Source organism: Sinohyriopsis cumingii, chromosome 7, assembly GCF_028554795.1.
Source record: "Sinohyriopsis cumingii isolate HCF-2022 chromosome 7, ASM2855479v2, whole genome shotgun sequence".
NCBI classification, from domain to species: Eukaryota; Metazoa; Mollusca; class Bivalvia; order Unionida; family Unionidae; genus Sinohyriopsis; species Sinohyriopsis cumingii.
Window position 1 is genome coordinate 79,356,535 of NC_142967.1, and position 19,104 is coordinate 79,375,638.

General features: G+C 36.6%; 1 protein-coding gene across 1 annotated transcript; it reads left to right on the top strand.

Annotated features, from left to right (window-relative positions):
* Positions 1–4,179: 4,179 nt before the first annotated feature.
* Positions 4,180–18,893, top strand: LOC149795601 (galactoside alpha-(1,2)-fucosyltransferase 1-like). The gene is made up of 3 exons (XM_089964116.1): positions 4,180–4,413; positions 16,904–16,975; positions 17,733–18,893. The coding sequence occupies exons 2-3, from the start codon at positions 16,921–16,923 to the stop codon at positions 18,689–18,691; spliced, it is 1,014 nt and encodes a 337-aa protein (XP_089820242.1). The 5' UTR covers positions 4,180–4,413; positions 16,904–16,920; the 3' UTR covers positions 18,692–18,893.
* Positions 18,894–19,104: the final 211 nt, after the last annotated feature.

Genomic DNA, 19,104 nt, shown 5'->3' on the forward strand with positions numbered 1-19,104 from the left:
TAATCTAACCTCATTCATAATCGATATATTTAGAGAGACGGCTTTGTTTGTTCAATGCAATTAAAGCATGAAAAAAAATGCTTCTGCTTTGTACTTTTTTAAACTAAATAATTTAGACATTATTTAGCCATCATTCCATACCAGTATGCTGAGTAATTGACGTTGATTTCTCTTGTGTTCGTTTTAAATTCAATACTTGAAATGTTATAACACTGGTTGAAAATCAGTGAGTCAGAAAAAGAAAATCTTTTTAGAAACAAAGCGAAAAATAAAAAAAAAACAAAAAAAAAAACATGACGAATAGAAGTCAAAGTACCAACGCGCTCTGGTCCGACGATACCTCGCATTGAGCGTGAAATAAATGTGCTGTTGGCAATCTGTATCAGTTGTTGTGCTTGATGGGATATTTCCAAAGATAGTGTTTCAAACTGTTTCGTTAAGGCCGAGCAGACAGATGTCATGAAAAGTGGTAGAGATGCTACTACTGATTTTTCCCGATTGCATGGTGCGCGACGAGTAGTTTGGTCTGGTAACAAGGATGCTGATTTCCTGGAATGTTGTTAATTCTGATAATGACTTTCACACTTGTCACACCAACAATTAAAATGTTACGGTCTGTATTGAATAAAAGGCTTTTTCTGCCAAGTTTCCAGTTTTCTTCTTATGATGTATATTACACGTGTTGTAATTTCTAAAATACGTTTTGTCTTATCTTGCCTGATTGCCATGGAAACAGTGCGAAAAGAAGATTAAAAAGAAGGCATTCGGCTCAGTCATATGTTCCTTAAATTTATTATTGATAATGTTTCCATAAACTATTCACAAAATTTACTAAGATTGTATTTTTATTATTCTTCTGATATAAAGTTGCATAAAATAATCTTTCGATTGTAAGCAAAAATTAAGCGTAATAAACACGAGTAATCGATGACGATTAAATCTAAATTACTAATCAACAAGAAATTGTTTTAGCTTCCGTTGCAGACACTTAGACAATTACTGATAAAATCAAAACCCGTGTGTGTTGGAAATGTTGTTTAACATCATTGCTAATATGACCGATAATAAAAAATTTCTGAAGGCTTCTGGGTTCTCATGTTCACCGAATATATCGGTGTTTGTTCCATTTTTCCTAGACTGCTCCGGTGACCTAGTGGTTAGAGGGTCCGCCTCAGATGCGGGAGGTCGTGGGTTAGAGCTCCGTCCGAGTCATGCCAAAGACTTATTAAGAAAATGGTACTAACAGCTGCCTTGCTAGGCGCTCAGCATTATGAGGATTGTGTTAAGACTAGTCGACCTGGTGTCAGGATAATGTGACTGGGTGGGACATAATGCTACATGTCTGCGGCATGATGTCCCAGTGCTAGACATCACTATAAACTGCCACACTGCAGACATCGTAAAGATATGACTGAAAAAATGTTAAAGCAAATTTATAAATCAAAGTCACCCCACCCCCACCCCACATTTTTCCTAGAAATGACAGATACTCTATTTTCAATATACTTCATCGATTATTTGGCAATGCACACATACACACAAACACACATATGCACGCACAAACACATGCACGAACGCACACACGCACGCGCTCACACACAGGAAAAGATTGATGCTGTGGCTCCTTGATCATGAAAATGAATGCCAATATTCTTTAGCTTGTTTCAAGACAAAATTCATGAGTTTGTCTCCATTATTAAAAAACTTTTTTCCAAAACTATTTCAAAAAAGGTACAATTGTCGGTAGTTGAATCTATAAGGAACGCCGATGTAATGTATATTCTCACTACACCATAGTATTTGTTGCTTAAATCAGTATTTAAAATAAAACATATTAATAAAATCACGAGTTCCAAGAGTAAATAAGCCATCCCATGTCTTGGATTCATTGTCTTACGATGCAGTCGCAATAAACTAAATTAGTCGTCACTGTTCATTCAAACATCCTGTCACCACCTTCAAAATTTAGACATTCGATTATAATAATTGCTTTCATTGTACATGCACTTAGTACATATACATGCACTTAGTACATGTATCACTAGTTACAATTTTCATATTTTTGTTTCATTTTAATTAGATTTCCTCCTTTGTAGTAAATCGTACTTTCTTTCGTGTGATTCTCTCCACATTAAATGTGATGAAATGTATTTTCTTGCGTGTGATCTCTCCACATTACCTCAATGCTATGCACGGCAATTAATGATACTGAAGTTCGGCCTTGCCAAGAAAAATAAAAGAAAAAATTAAAGAAATGTGTATCCATGAAATGTGATATATAGAAGGAACAAATATATATTTAAATCATAAATGATACGTATTATGGACATACGTACTGACGTTCATGCTTGGTTCCGTTACCCGTACCAGCTTGAAAACTACATCTAACAAATATACACGCGGAAATCAGAAAAAAGTATGCATACCACATTAGTGTTTTCATTCTACATGTGATTCATCTTGTTTTCAAAGGAATATTCACTCTAATTAATGATACATAACACCACAGTGAAGCATTTGATAACATGTTCAAATCTACATTATATATGCAAGTACACAAACATACACAACGATTTCCTCTGAGGCATTTTTTTGATTACTTTCATCACTGGTTACCATGGACTGAATTGATATCTGTATTCTTCCTCAGAGGAAATGATGTATTTGCCTGGAAAATGTGTATCTCACTGAAAACGGCAATATTAAAAAATGTAACACAGTCGTCAATGCTGACAGCAATCCATCCATCACTGTGATATACATATCATGCCTGTCCATCGCCGGCGAGAAAATTGATTCCTAACTTTACAGAATATTTTGGTTTAATGGAATCTATCCCACCCCCACCCCATGAAATAAATAATTATATAAATAAAATAGACTATCAACTTTCATAACCAGCTGGACATAAATCGAATAACTATTGAAACAAAGTGCAAATCCTTTTTTTAAAAAAAAAATGGCCATTCTGAAAGTAGATGATGTTAAGTTGATGGGCAGACGACAATTCTCAATGATGGGTAGGGCCAGAAGACACGTACCCATTCTCCGCTCCTATCCGTTTGAAACCAGCCTTGAATATGCACTACCCATCATCTACGAAAATACCATTAGTTGCAAAGAAATTCAAAGTCTGCACTCGCATAAATGAATTCACATATTATGGCAGGGGAATCTCTATATTTTTATTTTTCCAAATGCTTTATGGAAATAAATTTGATTGTGAACATTCAACAATTAGTTAAACTTGGTTTCTAATCTGTAAATTTTCGAGGTAATTATCACATTCCAAAAATTAATATAATTAAGAAGAGAAAAAACAGATGCTCTACCACGTGTGCTATTAAATACTTGTACAAAACACCACCATTGGACTATTGACTGCTTGTAAAAATACACTACATACAGATATTTTTGCTTACACTGTGAATCTACTAATTTGCAGCTGGCGTGTACTTTCGTTCAGCAATCACTTTTTTTATATACCGACAATGGTATTAATTTTCCTATCTTTTTAAATTTTTATAAAAGAAATAATTAAAATGAAGTATCATATAAACATTTCCTATGCGGTAGGCACGGTGCATATTTTATATTGCATTTGAAAATGATCAACTTCTTACAATGTTCTGGGACTTCAAGCAATAAACGGTTGAACAAAGAAAGCAAAAGTATCCATGAGTCAAGCACTTGAAAAAGACCAATCGAAATCAACTTCGGAAGAGAGGAAAAGAAAAAGGGAAAGGTTCTACAAACTATCATTATATGAGGATCTTCATGACGAAACAACGTATGACATCATTGAGATGTCAAGTCTTACTGAAATAGAAAATACATAAGACAAAATAGAAAAAAGGGATCTGAAAGGACCCAAAACACAGAATGGGTCTACGTTGTTTGCAGTTGTGTTCGACTTATGCATGGGTACATAAGGCATTTAAACAGTACTGCAAGCTTTCACAATAGTGTTTTGTTTCCAAGAGATCGCCAAGGCCGACGAGGTATGCAGCGTATATAGGAACACACTTGTATAGTTGACCGTCTTTTGTACTGAAATACTAACAGAGCTCTAATCTATCTTACTTATCTAGCTAACTAAGCGCACGATGTTAAACCAAATTTATTACCAGTTTAACGGAACAACAACAAGGTGGCGGGCAAATCGCCAGAGTGACAATTACGGTCACGTGTTATCTCGGCCATTATCGGCTCTTTATCCGGATATGATCCAATCGGCAAGGGCAGAATTTAAGGGCACAATACCCATTTGTTTTCTCATATCGTTTTCACTCTTCAATATGCCAGTCAGAGCCTTATTCAAATATACAACGTGGAAACATAAGTACATATGTGTTTTGTGACTCAACTAGTGTTTGTCCAAAGTGCAAAAGGAATTCGTTAAACATACTAACGGTAAGTTCATAACTTCAGTTAAGTTGTTGTTATTCGATTTAACGCCATTTTCAGCACAAGATAGGCTGCACATGGCGGTCAGTATAAATGATGGATGAAGAACCAGAGAAAACTCCAGAAAGAACCATCGACCCACGAGAAGCTACTGGCAAGCTTTCTCAAGTACCCACAATAGCCGAGCCCGTGACTCGAACCCACGCAGACAGAGGTAAGATGGCAGTAATCCGTAACGGTGAGCGCTTTAGACCACTCGGCCACTCGGGGCCCCCATTTCAGATAAGAATGATTGTGTGATATCTAGTCTTGAATTTATCATGAACTATAAAATCTCAGTCTTTCTTCCATGTATTGGTTAAGGTTTACGTACCCTTCTTGATCATTACGCTATTTATGTGGGCCACATGACTCCCAGTCAGCGCAGCTAAAATTAATTACAATATAGTTTCAGCTGTGCTAATTTAAAGTTATGGTATATGTCCAAAATACATGGTGTAATGACCAAAAAGGGCTCATAAATCTTATCTGAAAAACAGACAGACAGTCAAACGGGCAGCCTGCTATATAGAGACATCTAGACAGAAAGAGGTATACATGTATAGGCTCTTACTGTATTCCTTTCTTTCTTTTACATGTTTGCTTCATTTATTCAAGTGCTTATCATCATCATCATCATCGTCATTAGCTGTACATACTGTGCTTACGTACTAGTTCTCTTTTTTACTCGTTACTTACACGAGAGAAGGCATAAACAGGCGAGGAAAGAGACATACTCATGCGAAATGAAATGTTTTCCTTATTACATATATCCAATATATCTGTCGCATACCCATAAGCTCACACACACTGATTTAGTCATCGAAACCAGCTTAATAACTGGCATTCATTTAGTTAAGCCTGGACTAACTAGGGCAAGGCATGACTTCCCAATGCTCTTTTCTTTTATTATGCCCTCGTTCCCACATCGGGTGGTGGTGGTGGTGGTGGGGTGACATCCATGAGCCATTTTAAGCATCTGCAAACAGCAGCCATACCTTAAGAATTAAGCTTCTGGCTTTATTTGAAAAGATACAGCAAACATTCATAAACTATCTAAACAACGCACGTACAAACTGCAGGTAAGAGTAAAATCACTGGACATGATTATACTATTGACAATGTTATTATGTATATTTTGCTTCAAAAGGTGTGTGGACTGTACTATGCTGTTGACCACGTTCACATTTAGATAAACAGCAGGAATACCACACTCACTCATCCTCCTCTATTTTTGCGGACCTTCCTTTGTTTGAATGTAGATTAAGCTAATTTTATCAAATTAATTTTGAAAGGCAACGTATTAATAAAAATCATGCCAAATGGTAGAAGAAGTGGTAAGTTTTGTCAGTTAAGTCTTGCAAGTTTTAGATTTAGAGTTCATCCTGTAGTAGCCATGACTGTGCTGAATAGACGTACATACTCAGTTTCCTATAGCCATGATTGTGCTAAATAGACGTACATACTCAGTTTCCAACAGTCATGATTGTGCTAAATAGACATACATACTCAGTTTTATATAGTCATGATTGTGTTAAATAGACGTACATACTCAGTTTCCAATAGCCATGATTGTGCTAAATAGACGTACATACTCAGTTTCCTATAGCCATGATTGTGCTAAATAGACGTACATACTCAGTTTCCTATAATCATGATTGTGCTAAAAAGAAGTACATACTCAGTTTCCAATAGTCATGATTGTGCTGAATAGACGTACATACTCAGTTTCCAATAGCCATGATTGTGCTAAATAGACGTACATACTCAGTTTCCTATAGCCATGATTGTGCTGAATAGACGTACATACTCAGTTTTCAATAGTCATGATTGTGCTGAATAGACGTACATACTTAGTTTCCTATAGTCATGATTGTGCTAAATATACGTACATACTCAGTTTCCTATAGTCATGATTGTGCTAAAAAGACGTACATACTCAGCGTACAATAGTCATGATTGTGCTAAACAGACGTACATACTCAGTTTCCAATAGTCATGAGTGTACTAAATAGACGTACATACTCAGTTTCCAATAGTCATGATTGTGCTAAATAGACGTACATAGTTTCTAATATTCATGATTGTGCTAAATAGACGTACATACTTAGTTTCCAATAGTCATGATTTTGCTAAATGTACGTATAGCTTGGGTTAAGTAAAAATAAATTACAAAATGCCTCCACGACGAAAGTTGTCTGTAAAATATATCCCGTGGTCACCGTGAACTGGATTTATGCCCCCCCCCCCCTCCCCCGACTAGTAAATCATGTCAAGTGTTTGTTTGGCGTTGTATATTTAATATTGTTTGTATGTGATTACCGTTGTGTTTACATATATGACAAGCATTTCTACTTGAGATGAGTTTTATTGCGACTTTGCCATTCTCCGTATTATCATTATTTAATGTACACGTGCATTATTATTACATGTATTATTATTATTATTATTATTATTATTATTATTATTATCAAACATCGGTTTAATTAATAAAGATTGTTAATTTAGGTATTTTTACTTTGTATGATCTGCTCGCATATATTTCAACCTTGTAACGTGTATTTCTCTCAGGCCGTTTTCAGCAAAGAAGAATCAAATGACTTAAAGAACTAGATATATTACCCGGTTATATGAGATCATCTGCCTAATACTAACGGTTATATTTCTTGAAAACAAGCTTGTAACTCTAACGAAAAAAAAAAACACAGTCATGGCACATAATATAAGAGACCTTCTAAGAATGCGTTACCAGTCCAATATTTTCAAATGTATTTTGTTGTCAGGCAGGTATTGACTGAAACTCACGACAGCGTTTATTGAACCACGCAATTAATCAGTCCTCTGTGAAAATGATTTTCTGAATGACCGAGGTCAACAAGTAGGCCAAGAACAGGCATAAAAATTAATTACAATAATAAAAGGAATTAAAGGCCAACATTCTATTAGAAATATATCGTGACCAAATTTGAATGGTTCCCAATGATATTTATTCACCACTCAATAACGTTAGTCGTATTTCCACCATAACCATGTATATGTATTATCAGATAGTAAGGAAATTTGAGACCTTATATTTGACGAAGACTCAAACACAAATGTCCTAGTGATTCAATTTCTTTTTTTTTAAATTGATTTGTAAGAGATTACCATTCATGATAGTTCGAATTGATTGATTAATTGTAGATTTTACATTGCGTCATCACTGTAAGGCTATGTAAGCGACACACAAACGTTAAGCGATGAAACAGGTGTGTATCGGTTACTAACAAGCGATACAAATACAAACACAGAGATGACATGGTGGAAATATCAGTATGATGGTCCCCAGTCAACAGGGATGTAAATGGTAAAAATTTAGGGAATAAAAGTTAACTATGGGGTAATTAGTAGTACAAATGATGGTTAAAATACAAAAAAGAAATAAAAATGTACACAAGTAAAAATTTTGAATAAATGTTAACTTCTTTCAGAAAATGTAATAAGACACATTCTTCATGTATTGAACATTGTAATAACGACCCGTGTAGCCTGGTGATGAAAACAATCCATCAGAAAGTGCTTTACGGTGAAGGGTTCATTGCAAGAGACACTCTTAATTGAGTATTCATCCTTTAGTATGTAGGAGTGAATTATATAAGTATGACAAGTTCTGATTCTTGCAATAACTGCCTGGTTTCTATAGTTCGAAGTGTTATTTGTGGATGAGGTATACAGTGAAACAGGCAAGCTCTGTATTATTATTATTATTATTATTTTGTTGCTGCTTCTGTTCTTTTTATCCATTCGCTTTAGCGTCGGAATATTTATAACCTGTTTGTTTTCCATACTGCTGTATCATATCTTAAAATACTGGGTAGAACTTAAAAGCTTGGAGCTTTATTTGTCAAATGGTAACCACGTGGAAAAGGGGTATAATTTTCAGCTCTCTCTCCTGAAGTCAGAAAATAGCTGAAAGGTTTAATGAACTTCGCTTTTGATAAAAATGATACTTTGAGATAATTTTCGAAAACAAAAATACATGTGTATTTAGAATAATACAAGGAAGACACTGTGTGCAAAGAGTTTGGGTCATGCAGCCTCTTTTCAGCCAGCTGTTTTTCAGATTTGGAAAACAATTTCGCGCAAGACTGGGACGTAAAAGCTTAGCCCGAATTCGGTCATTCACCGTACTACACACTACTCACAGTTAAAACCCTCCGTTAGAAAAAGAAATGTAAACTGGACCAAGAACTTAAACACTGTATTTAGAACTGTACAGATGTTTTGCTTCGAGATATTAGAATTATCAGAAATGTACAGATGTTTTGCTTCGAGATATCAGAAATGTACAGATGTTTTGCTTCGAGATAGTAGAATTGTACAGATGTTTTCCTTCGAGATATCAGAAATGTACAGATGTTTTGCTTCGAGATATCAGAAGAATAAAGGTTCAACAAATTATCTGCCTATATCTATGCATTCATTGATACTTTACCAGATAAGCGTTGAAAAGGCATCATTCAAATATTCAGTGTAGTATCACTTTTTTTTATCGATTATAAATACTATTGACAGGGGAACCAGTCATAATAATATAAACAGTTAACATCCGTTTGTCCAACCCTACACGCAACACGCATCATCAAGGCTAGTGTTTTTAAGGAATGTGTACTGAAGTATATCGAAGCGCAAAGTATGACCGATGTTACATCATTAGTCCCAAACCAAGAACACTTTCATTTGTATAGAAAAACCTGTTGTTTGTTGCGTATGTGAAATCCTAAAATTTTATGCTTGTCGACTGTTGTGACAACAAGCTAACTTTAAAAGTGAATCAAAGATAATATATTGAGACCGTCAACTCACTTTAAATCGAACTTCCTTTAAATAGGGCATTCGATGGACAAGTGGACTCCACTATCACTGATATGTACGAGCAAGAGATGGGAGTGCCCCAGAGCAGTATTTATCTGTTACGCTTTGTAACATCAAAAATTAATAACATTACGAAGTGTTTGGCTTCTGATGTGAATTGCTTCATAGATTTTCATGATTTCCTAATGTGTAATCGATCGAAATACATGCATACAGTAGAAAGACAATCGAAACAAAATATAACAAGATTCAAAACTCGGCAACTATCAAGGGTTTCAAATCCTCAAAATAAAAAATAAAAAACAGTATGCACAACATTCTGTTAGTTAAAAAGACATCATAATAATCCTTAACTCAATCTGGACGGAACACATGTACCGGTTGTTGAAGAAACATTGGTTTTAGGTATTGTCTTCGACAGAAAACTTACTTTCATTCCACAAATTACGAAATTGAAACCAAAAAATGCCTTAAAGTTCTCGATTTACTCAAAGCAGAACTTTTATTAGATCCAAACTGGATTATGATGGTTTTGTTTATGGTTCAGCCAGAAAGACATATTTAAAGATGTTTGTCATAATCCACCAACAAACAATACGAATCGCTTTTGGAGCATTTAGAACATCCACATGTGAACGCCTTTTTGGCTGAAGCGAATGAGCCACTTATATCACATTGTAGATAAACATTATCTTTATAATATGCCCTAAAAGTAAGATCCAACCAAGGATAACGAAATGGCCGCTGCAGTTTAATCAAAGGAATCATGCTACGAAAGTTCTCTTGCCAGCTGATATTTTCAGCCGAAATAAGAGGAATAGATCTTGCCTTAAATATATCGAAAACAAATATATTTTAAACTGTCATTTTCTCTGATGTACTATCAATACTTCAGTCACTATACAAAAGAAAGCTGGAAAACTCATTACTGACTAATATTCTCGTCAAACACACAGAGCCGCGTACCTCGCACAGTATAGTATATTGTTGGTTACCCAGTCATGTCGTATTAAAGGTTTTGAAAGAACAGATCGGGCTACTAAAATAACCTATCTCTAAAACCATCTGATTTTAAAATGGCATACACTGATTTTAAAACTGACATTAAAAAAGTCCTTACTTAGTAAGTGGCAGCTATCATCAATGATGTTGTCAATAACAAGCTCCATGTGATCAAACTCAACGTAGGCGAATGGCCTCCATTCTACATATTCATCGGTAGGGACGAGGTAATTATAATAAGAATACAAATAGGTCGTACTTATATAACCCACTCAAAGACCGATGACGCAACTGAGTGCGTTTCTTGCAATGAACCCTTCATCGTGAAGCATGTTATAATGGAAAGACCGTACAATTCTCTGCATATGACAAAAATTTGCGCTGTTGTAAATGTTTTGTATTTTAGATTTCTTAAAGGAAGTTACCATTTATTCAAAAATTTAGCTCGTGTGTAATCTTATTTCTGTGAGGATTTTAACCAACATTGGCTCCGTTAAATATCCTAATTTATCTTTTTATTGTCAAGTTACCCTTTTATACATACATTTGCATCCTCGATGGTAAAAACTTTAATATATTTTCGCCATTATCACCGCTGAGTTTGAACTTTTATAGCTTGTTGGTAATAAACAATGATAATACATTTTTTATTATATAACCTTTATTGTGGCGCTATATGGCCTTAAAGTGTTCGTGCGCCGTAAAATCCAGAATAAATCAACCAGTCTATCTTCTTGGAAATGGATCATATTTCATGTACATAATGTTATTGGAGAGAGAGAGATAGAGAGAGCGTGAGAGAGAGAGAGAGAGAGAGAGAGAGAGGGGGGGGGAGAGAGGTTGGTTGTATTTTAACGGCGCACCAGCACTATTAGGCTATTTAGCGCCATACAGAAGGTTCTATGTATGATCATTTAAAAATGATAATAGGTTTTATATCGACCAGCGATATTAAAACCAAACAGTTAAAAGTAAAATGATAAGCTGGTTAACGATCAACGGGGTATGTAAATGGTAAATGATAATAAAGACAAATGAAAAGTTGTTGAAAATAAGAGTCGGTATATACATTACATACAGTGCTCAAGGGTGATAGCATAGAAGTTATAGCTTAGAGTAAATGTTTACTTCTTTCGGGAATTGTATAATACAAGTCACGTCCACTATCTCAAAAAGTTCCTTCATGCCATGCACATTGTAATACTGATCGCGCGCAGGTTGCAGGTCAAAAGACTCTATCATAAAGTACGTTACAGTGAATGGTTCATCGCAAGAAACGCACTCTGGTGGGTCTTCGCCTTTTAGTATGTGGGAGTGGGTTATATACGTATGACCAATTCGAATTCTTGCAATGACTACCTCCTCCCTACGGATGGTTCTGTAGGAAGGAATCCATTCTCCTAGGGTTGGCTTGATGGCGTGAAGTTTATTATTCACTGCATCATTCCAAGATGCCAGCCGCTTCTGACATAAAAACTCTTTGATACCAGTATACGGTATTTTAAAATCAGATGGTTCTTGGGATAGGGCTATTTTAGCAGCGTGATCTGCTTTTTCATTACCTTTTATACTAATATGGCTAGGTAACCAACAGTATACTATATTGTGCGAGTTACTCAGTTCAGAACTTTTGACGAGAATGTTAGTTAATATTGGGTTCTCCTGTTTTCTATTGTGCAGTGACTGAAGTACTGATAGTGAGTCAGAGAAGATGAAGCTGTTTAGAATACATTTGTTTTCGATATATTGCAGAGCATGGTTTATTGCTCTGATTTCGGCTGAAAAAATTGATCTGTGCCATTTGGTAAGTGACCTTGTGTTGTGTAATTTCCACTAACGAAGGCTGCAGCAGCCTTTTCCTCATCCTTTGATCCGTCGGTATAAAACCTTGTATAATTTTTAAATTCGGCGAGGAATTCATAATAAGAGTTGTGGAAGATGGAAGGGTTTGTCTCAGATTTTTTTTACTTCGTGAAGTCTAAAAAGTAATTTTGGTTGTTTAAGTAGCCAGAGATGTGTTTCGGGTCAAACGCTTTCTGAATTTTAGAAAATCCATTTTGTTACTGTTAAGGCTGGATGCTATTCTAATGCCAACGGAACGTATGACATTTGGTTTATTTTCGTATAAGGTTTTGTAATTGGGTTGAAAAACAGCCGGAAAAAAAAGGGTTCAGAGAATTTGATTTTAATTTGAAAGCATACTGTACGGAGAGCATTTCTCTACGATGTGATAAAAGTGGTTCGTTTCCTTCAGCGAGGTTTTCACACGGGGATGTCTTAAATACTCCCAGAGCCAGTCTTATTCCTTGATGATGAATTGGGTCAAGCATCTTCAGATATGACCTCCTAGCTGAACCATAAACAACGCAATCATAATTCAGTTTCGAGCGAATAAACGTTCTATATAAATTGAGGATGACTTTTATATCAGCACACCAGTCAGCGTGCGCTACTACTTTAAGTAGATCTAGAACTATCAAGCATTTAGCTTTCAAGTTCTTTAGGTGTGGAATAAAGGTAATACCCAAAGACTTTGTTTCCTCAACAACTGGAATAAGTGTTCCATCCAGTGTGAGTTTAGGTTCATCATGATGTCTTCGTAACTGACAGAAATGCATATATACCGTTTTGGATTTCTAGAATTTGAAACCGTTAGTACTGGCCCAACTTTGAATCTTGTTGATATTTTGTTGTAGTTGTCTTTCAGTTGTGTGCGTGTGCTTTGGTCGATAACATAATAGAAAATCATCAACGTATAACGAACAATCCACACCAGGAGCTAAACACTTAATGATGTATTGATTTTCATATTGAAAAGCGTCACAGATAAAATACTGCCCTGGGGCACACCAATCTCTTGCTCGTGCATATCTGAGAGGGTAGTGCCCACTCGTACCCTGAATTCTCTGTCTGAGAGAAAGTTTGATATAAAAGAGGGCAGATGGCCTTTTAGACCCATATCGTGCAGGTCATTTAGTATCCCGTACTTCCATGTCATGTCATAGGCCTTTTCTAAATCAAAGAAAACCGCTACTAAATGTTTCTTCTTGATAAATGCATCGCGAATAAATGTTTCCAGTCTAACCAGATGATCACTGGTGCTCCGGCCATATCGAAAGCCACTTTGGAAAGGAGAAATTAAATTCTGAGTTTCTAAGTACTATACAAGCTGAGAATTGATCGTTCGTTCCATTGTTTTGCTAACACAGCTCGTCAGAGCAATAGAGCGATAGCTGTTAGGATTTGCGCTATCTTTACCTAGTTTGGGAACTGGCATTACTATTGCTTCTTTCCAAATTTGTGGTACATTACCAATAATCCATAAATCATTGAAAATTTCCAGAAGGACTGTTAATGAAGGTTCTGGAAGGTGTTTCAAAAGCTGGTAATGTATTTCGTCAGTCCCAGTGGATGTATCATGGGCCTTATTCAGAGATTCCATCAGCTCAAGTACTGTAAACGGTTGATTATAACTTTCTCTAAGTTATTCGATGTGAATTTCAATCGTGTCTTTTCTTTTTGAGATTTCAATCTTCTGAAGGCTTCTGAATAATTAGACGATGAGGAATTTTGAGAGAAACTATTAGCAAGTATATTAATTATGTCATGTTTGGAATAAAAACTCTTGTTGTTTAGATTCAGATGTCGGAAAGAATTGTGTTTTCCCATTCCATTTATTTTGCGAATCGTGTCCCAAACTTTGTTTATATAGAGGAACGGGAATTTAATGTTGAAACATATTTTATCCATGATGCTGTTTTACTTTCTTTAATCGTGTCGCGGGATTTGGCTAGAACAATACGGTACTTAGTTAAATTTTCGGACGTTGGACGATTACTAAATTATTTCAGTGCTTCTCGCCGTTGTCTAATGGCCTCTTTCCATTCTTTAGTGAACCACGGCTTTTGGCTTCTTTTACAGTTCGGTGAGGACTTGGGAATGTATTCTTCTGCAATTTCGATTAAAACTGAAATACAATATTGAAATTGTTATTGTCGTTTAAAACGGTATCCCTGTTGCGCCTAGCTGTGCAAAGTGTTTAAAATTTGGCCCGATCGGCCTTCTTTACATTCCATTGTGGAATTGCTTCGTCAATTGCAACCTTGGTGTTCTTCAGAGAGATTGAAAAGTGGTCACTGCTGTGAAGGTCATCAACGACCTTCCAATCATAATCCAAAAGTGGCGACGGAGAACAAATTGTCAAATCGATACACGTGTATGTACCCGTTCTTGGGTGTAAATATGTTGGTGACTTGGTGTTATATAAATACAGGTCTTGTCTAGAATTGAAATCTTCAACCTGTTTGCCCATGTCGCTTATGTAGTTTGATCCCCATAAAATGGTATGGGCTTTAAAATCCACGATTAGAAGATATGGAGCGGGCAGTTGTTGAACATTGTTGTCTAACTCATTTTGTACTAGGTTGGTGTTTGGCGGTATAAAAATAGAGCAAAGGAGATTTTTGATGTAGCGTGACGCTTACAGCAATGGCTTGTACATTTGTGTTTAAGGGAATGACGCTCTGATGAGCCCTATTGTTTACAACAACAGAAACTCCTCCTGAGGCCCTATCACCAGTTTTGGAGTAGCTGTTAAAAAAGGAGTAGCTTTTAAGTGTGATGTTGTCTGTATCTTTTAGAAACGTTTCCTGCGGGAATAGTACTGCAGGTTCATGTTCTTTTAAAAGCAGAAAAAGCAGAAGAATGTCATTGTAGTTGATTTTAAGTCCTCGGCAATTCCATTGTATGATGCTGTTCTTCATTATGGATCTTTTTAAATCGGAAAGTATGTAACTAGTTAGATGTTTTGCAGTTTATGGTTTATTTCTCTGGAGGAAGAGCGGGATTGCATTTTTTGGTTATAGGGCTGCGACCACCCTGAGGACATGGAGCAGTTTCTTCAGCATCCATTTCCTAAAAGTCTCCAAAGCTGTTGTGCAGATTTGGAGGATCATCAGACCCGTGTTTTTGCTGCCTATTTGTTTGCGACTTTTGTTTACTGTTTGGTGATTTTGTCGGTGGATTCTTGTTGAATGTTATTTGAGTCGATAATGAGGTTTTTTCAGAAGTTTGTAATGCGGACTGTTTGAGCTGGAAGGGGGTTCAGGTAGGTTTGTTTGGGTTTGGGCGTCTTTTGGGTTGTTTTTCACTACAGTTGAGAAGGTCAGGCCGAAGAGTGAAGTTCTAGCTTGTACAAGTTTCCTGGCTTCTGGATAGGGGATGTTGGAGGTGTCCTCTGTATTTCCTTCTCCTCTTTCCAGGTGTCACAATCCTTTGAATTAGCATTGTGCTCCTGTCCACAGTTTACGCAATGCGGAGTGGCTCTGCACTCGGATTCCCGATGAGAAGGGTCTCCGTCTTCATGAAGGCCGTATGTTTGACATTTGAAGCATCGAAGAGGATTTGATATAAACACCTCAACTTTGACTTGTAAGAATCCAACTTTGACAACTTTATATACTGTTGGCTTGTTGGAGCTGAGTATAATGGTGTTGGTGTCCTGCAGATTGTTGTTTCATTTGATACAAATTCTACCGACTGCAATGACACCTTAATTTTTCATCCCTTCGATGATTTCATTGTTGCTGACTCCAGCGAAGTCACGGCAACGAATGACGCCTTTTGTTGTGTTTAGTGATGCTTGTGCGAAACAAGTTACTGGTATGTCATGAAAATTCTTAACTTTTTGGATGTTCTCAGTATGTGCTTTACGTTCGCACTCTACAAGCAGACTACCTGATTTCATTTTTTTAAACACTTTTGGCTTTGCCGACTAATCCAAGTATAATCTTTTCAGCTATAAATGGCGATAGTGCGGCAAGTGGTTTAGCTTCATCTTGAGACTGGATGACCATGAAGCGATGAAAAGATTCCACGCAACATGGCTCATCGTCAGAGCTTGAAACGGTTTTTGTTCTCTTGTGTTGACTTTTTTTCAGATTTTCCATTTTTTTTAATTATTTTTTTTTTGTTTTGTTATTTCGTCACCCGTGCTCGCCCACCCGCCACGGAGTCCAACAATGGGACACTTTAAAAGTGCCAGGAGAAAGGAAAAATAAAGGGGTAGAGAGTAGGGGCAATGGTGGTATCAACAGAGATACATGGAGAAAATAAAGTGAGCAAGTAAATAAAGACATCCTAGGGCTGGGCGTGACCAGCTGATTAGACGAGACCGGGCCCATCCAGACCATCCGTCAAGAAGAAGTAGAGGCTAAATTAGTGTATTGCATTAGAAAGCCTCTGCTCAACTACCCAAATCCTTTCCTCCCCCGACATGGGACGCAACCCACGGCAAACAGGTTGCCTCTACTTAGTCGCCTCTTACGACACGTAGTGAGCCGTATCGGGCCAATTCTACAACCCCGGACCCACATGGAGAGAGAGAGAGAGAGAGGTGTCATTTAAAATCCCATTTCACCTTACTGCTGAAAAAGGTTAAACTCAATGCTACTACTACAACAACAACTACTACTAGCAATAAGATTATAGGTTTATTGTGCAAAACTATACATATTACAAGAAATATATCTTTCATAGGGTTGTCATAAGTATTTGTACCACACATTGCACATTTTTTAATGTAATTCAATTCTTTTCGTAGATACTCCTGAACCATCCATGCAGGCGGCCATGTTAACAAAGGGGGATTTTATCAGCAGCAATAAAGTCAAGTGTACGTAGTTTCTTAACCCTGCTTTTGGAAAGTAAACGTTTAAATATTTTATGAATCCTCCTTACGAAATGCATGCGTGACCTATAGCTTAAATATGGCAAACATATTTTCTTTAACGAGGATATTAATCAATAGATCATCCTTTCTAAATGGGATGGCGAGTCCAACAATTGTTTATCCATTCTTTTGTGTCGTCTTCCTTGCTTACCTTTTATCGTAAGCATATACGTATCCAACTACCTATATGCATACCTATCTATCTCCGAACCTAACCACCTGCTTTTACATATTACGTGCAAGGTTTCTCGTCTTTTAGCTTCACTTTGTTAAAAAGTATTTCGTAATCAATTAAAAGCTTTAGAAAACAGAAAAGGAAATGTGTCGCATCTAATTTGTCATAATACAAATTTATGTTTTTGTACCGCCTACGAGTTTTGTACGATACTTGTCGGACGTGATTGGCAGCATTGACGATTGCCAATGTTTGTTTTTTGTATTTCTTCCATTTCGAAGACAATAAATGCACGTAGTCATATAAATTAATAGGTGCATTGGTCTTAGGGAGCACATGTAACAAAAGAAAAGTGGGTCACATTGACCAGCATTTCATATTTTATTGATTGTGCTTTATATTTTAATAAGGCTTTTGCGGAGAAGGCGAGATACAATATTCCAGGCAGTTGTTTATGTATTCGTTCCAATTATGTATTAGAAAAGAAATAACGTTCCTAATATTTAATTTCTCCTTTTTTTACAGATGCGGTTTTCTTGTCAAGCACCATTCCAGTCATATTCTACATCACCTACGTCATGAATTCTGACTATTACATTGTCGGCGGAGGCAATACGGTTGGCGTCTTACGGCCCCCTTCAATGGCATCCCAGCCTTTCCTCTGTTATACATATAATGGAAGGCTGGGCAATCTTATGTTTGAATTCGCATCTCTGACAGGCATAGCCGCTTTAAATAACCGAACACTTATTATTGCAAAGGATGATCTCATATACAAAGTATTCGATCTGAAGAACGTGACGGTTCTTGATAATAGGGACGTGTGCAATACGTTTGAATTTATCGAAGAGGCTCTGGGTTGCTGCAAATTCGACCAAACGCTTATGACTCTTCGAAAAGGCAAAAGTTTTAAAATCGGTCTGTATCTTCAGTCATGGAAGTATTTCTACCACGTTCAAGATGAAATACGGAGACAATATCAATTTAGGCATCACATTAAAGAGCAAGCAAAAAATATCGTAAACACAATACGAAAAAGTTTTATCTACAAAAGTCCTAAGCTGGTAGGAATTCATATACGAATGGGTGATATTGCAAATGAAATGCACAACTACGGTGGACTAGTCATAGCACCAGAGGGTTATATTTACAAGGCCATGGACTACACGCAAGCAAGGTTTTCGGATGTTATATTTGTTGTTGCTTCGGACGATTTGAAATGGTCCAGAGGAGTTCTAAATGCAAGAGCCAATTATAGCATTTATTTCCTCGACGAAAGTTCGACGCCGGAAGTGGACCTTGCTGTGCTTGCGTTATGTGACCACGTGATTCAAACTGTTGGTACGTTTGGTTGGTGGGCGGGGTTTCTGTCGAAAGGTGTATCAATTTATTACCCTCATCCAGGACGTATTGGATCTTCAGGAGCGGCCAGATATAACTATGCAGACTTCTTCCTTCCAAACTGGATCCCAATTGATGTGTAACAATGCATTTGTTTGAAGTTTCCTTTTTTCTTATTTTAAATTGATTGATTGTGGAATTTACGACACACCAGAACCGTAAGGCTATATGGCGCCACAAAACAAACTATATGAGAGAGCCAGGAATAGTCACAAACTATATGAGAGAATGAGGAAGTCACAAAATTGTATACGTTATAAAGAGTGAATAAAGTATAAAACACAACGATAGATTGATTGACTGATTGTGAATTTTACGGCATACCAGCACTGTAAGGCTATACAGCACCACAGAAAAGTTGTCTGAGGAAAAAGAAATGTCATAAAGGTTAATTATAAAAGAGTCCAAAAAGTATAAAACACAACCTTTATGTGATGGAAATAGTAAGGTTCCCGATCAACGGTGATGTAAATGTTATTTTTAAATTGCAAAAAGA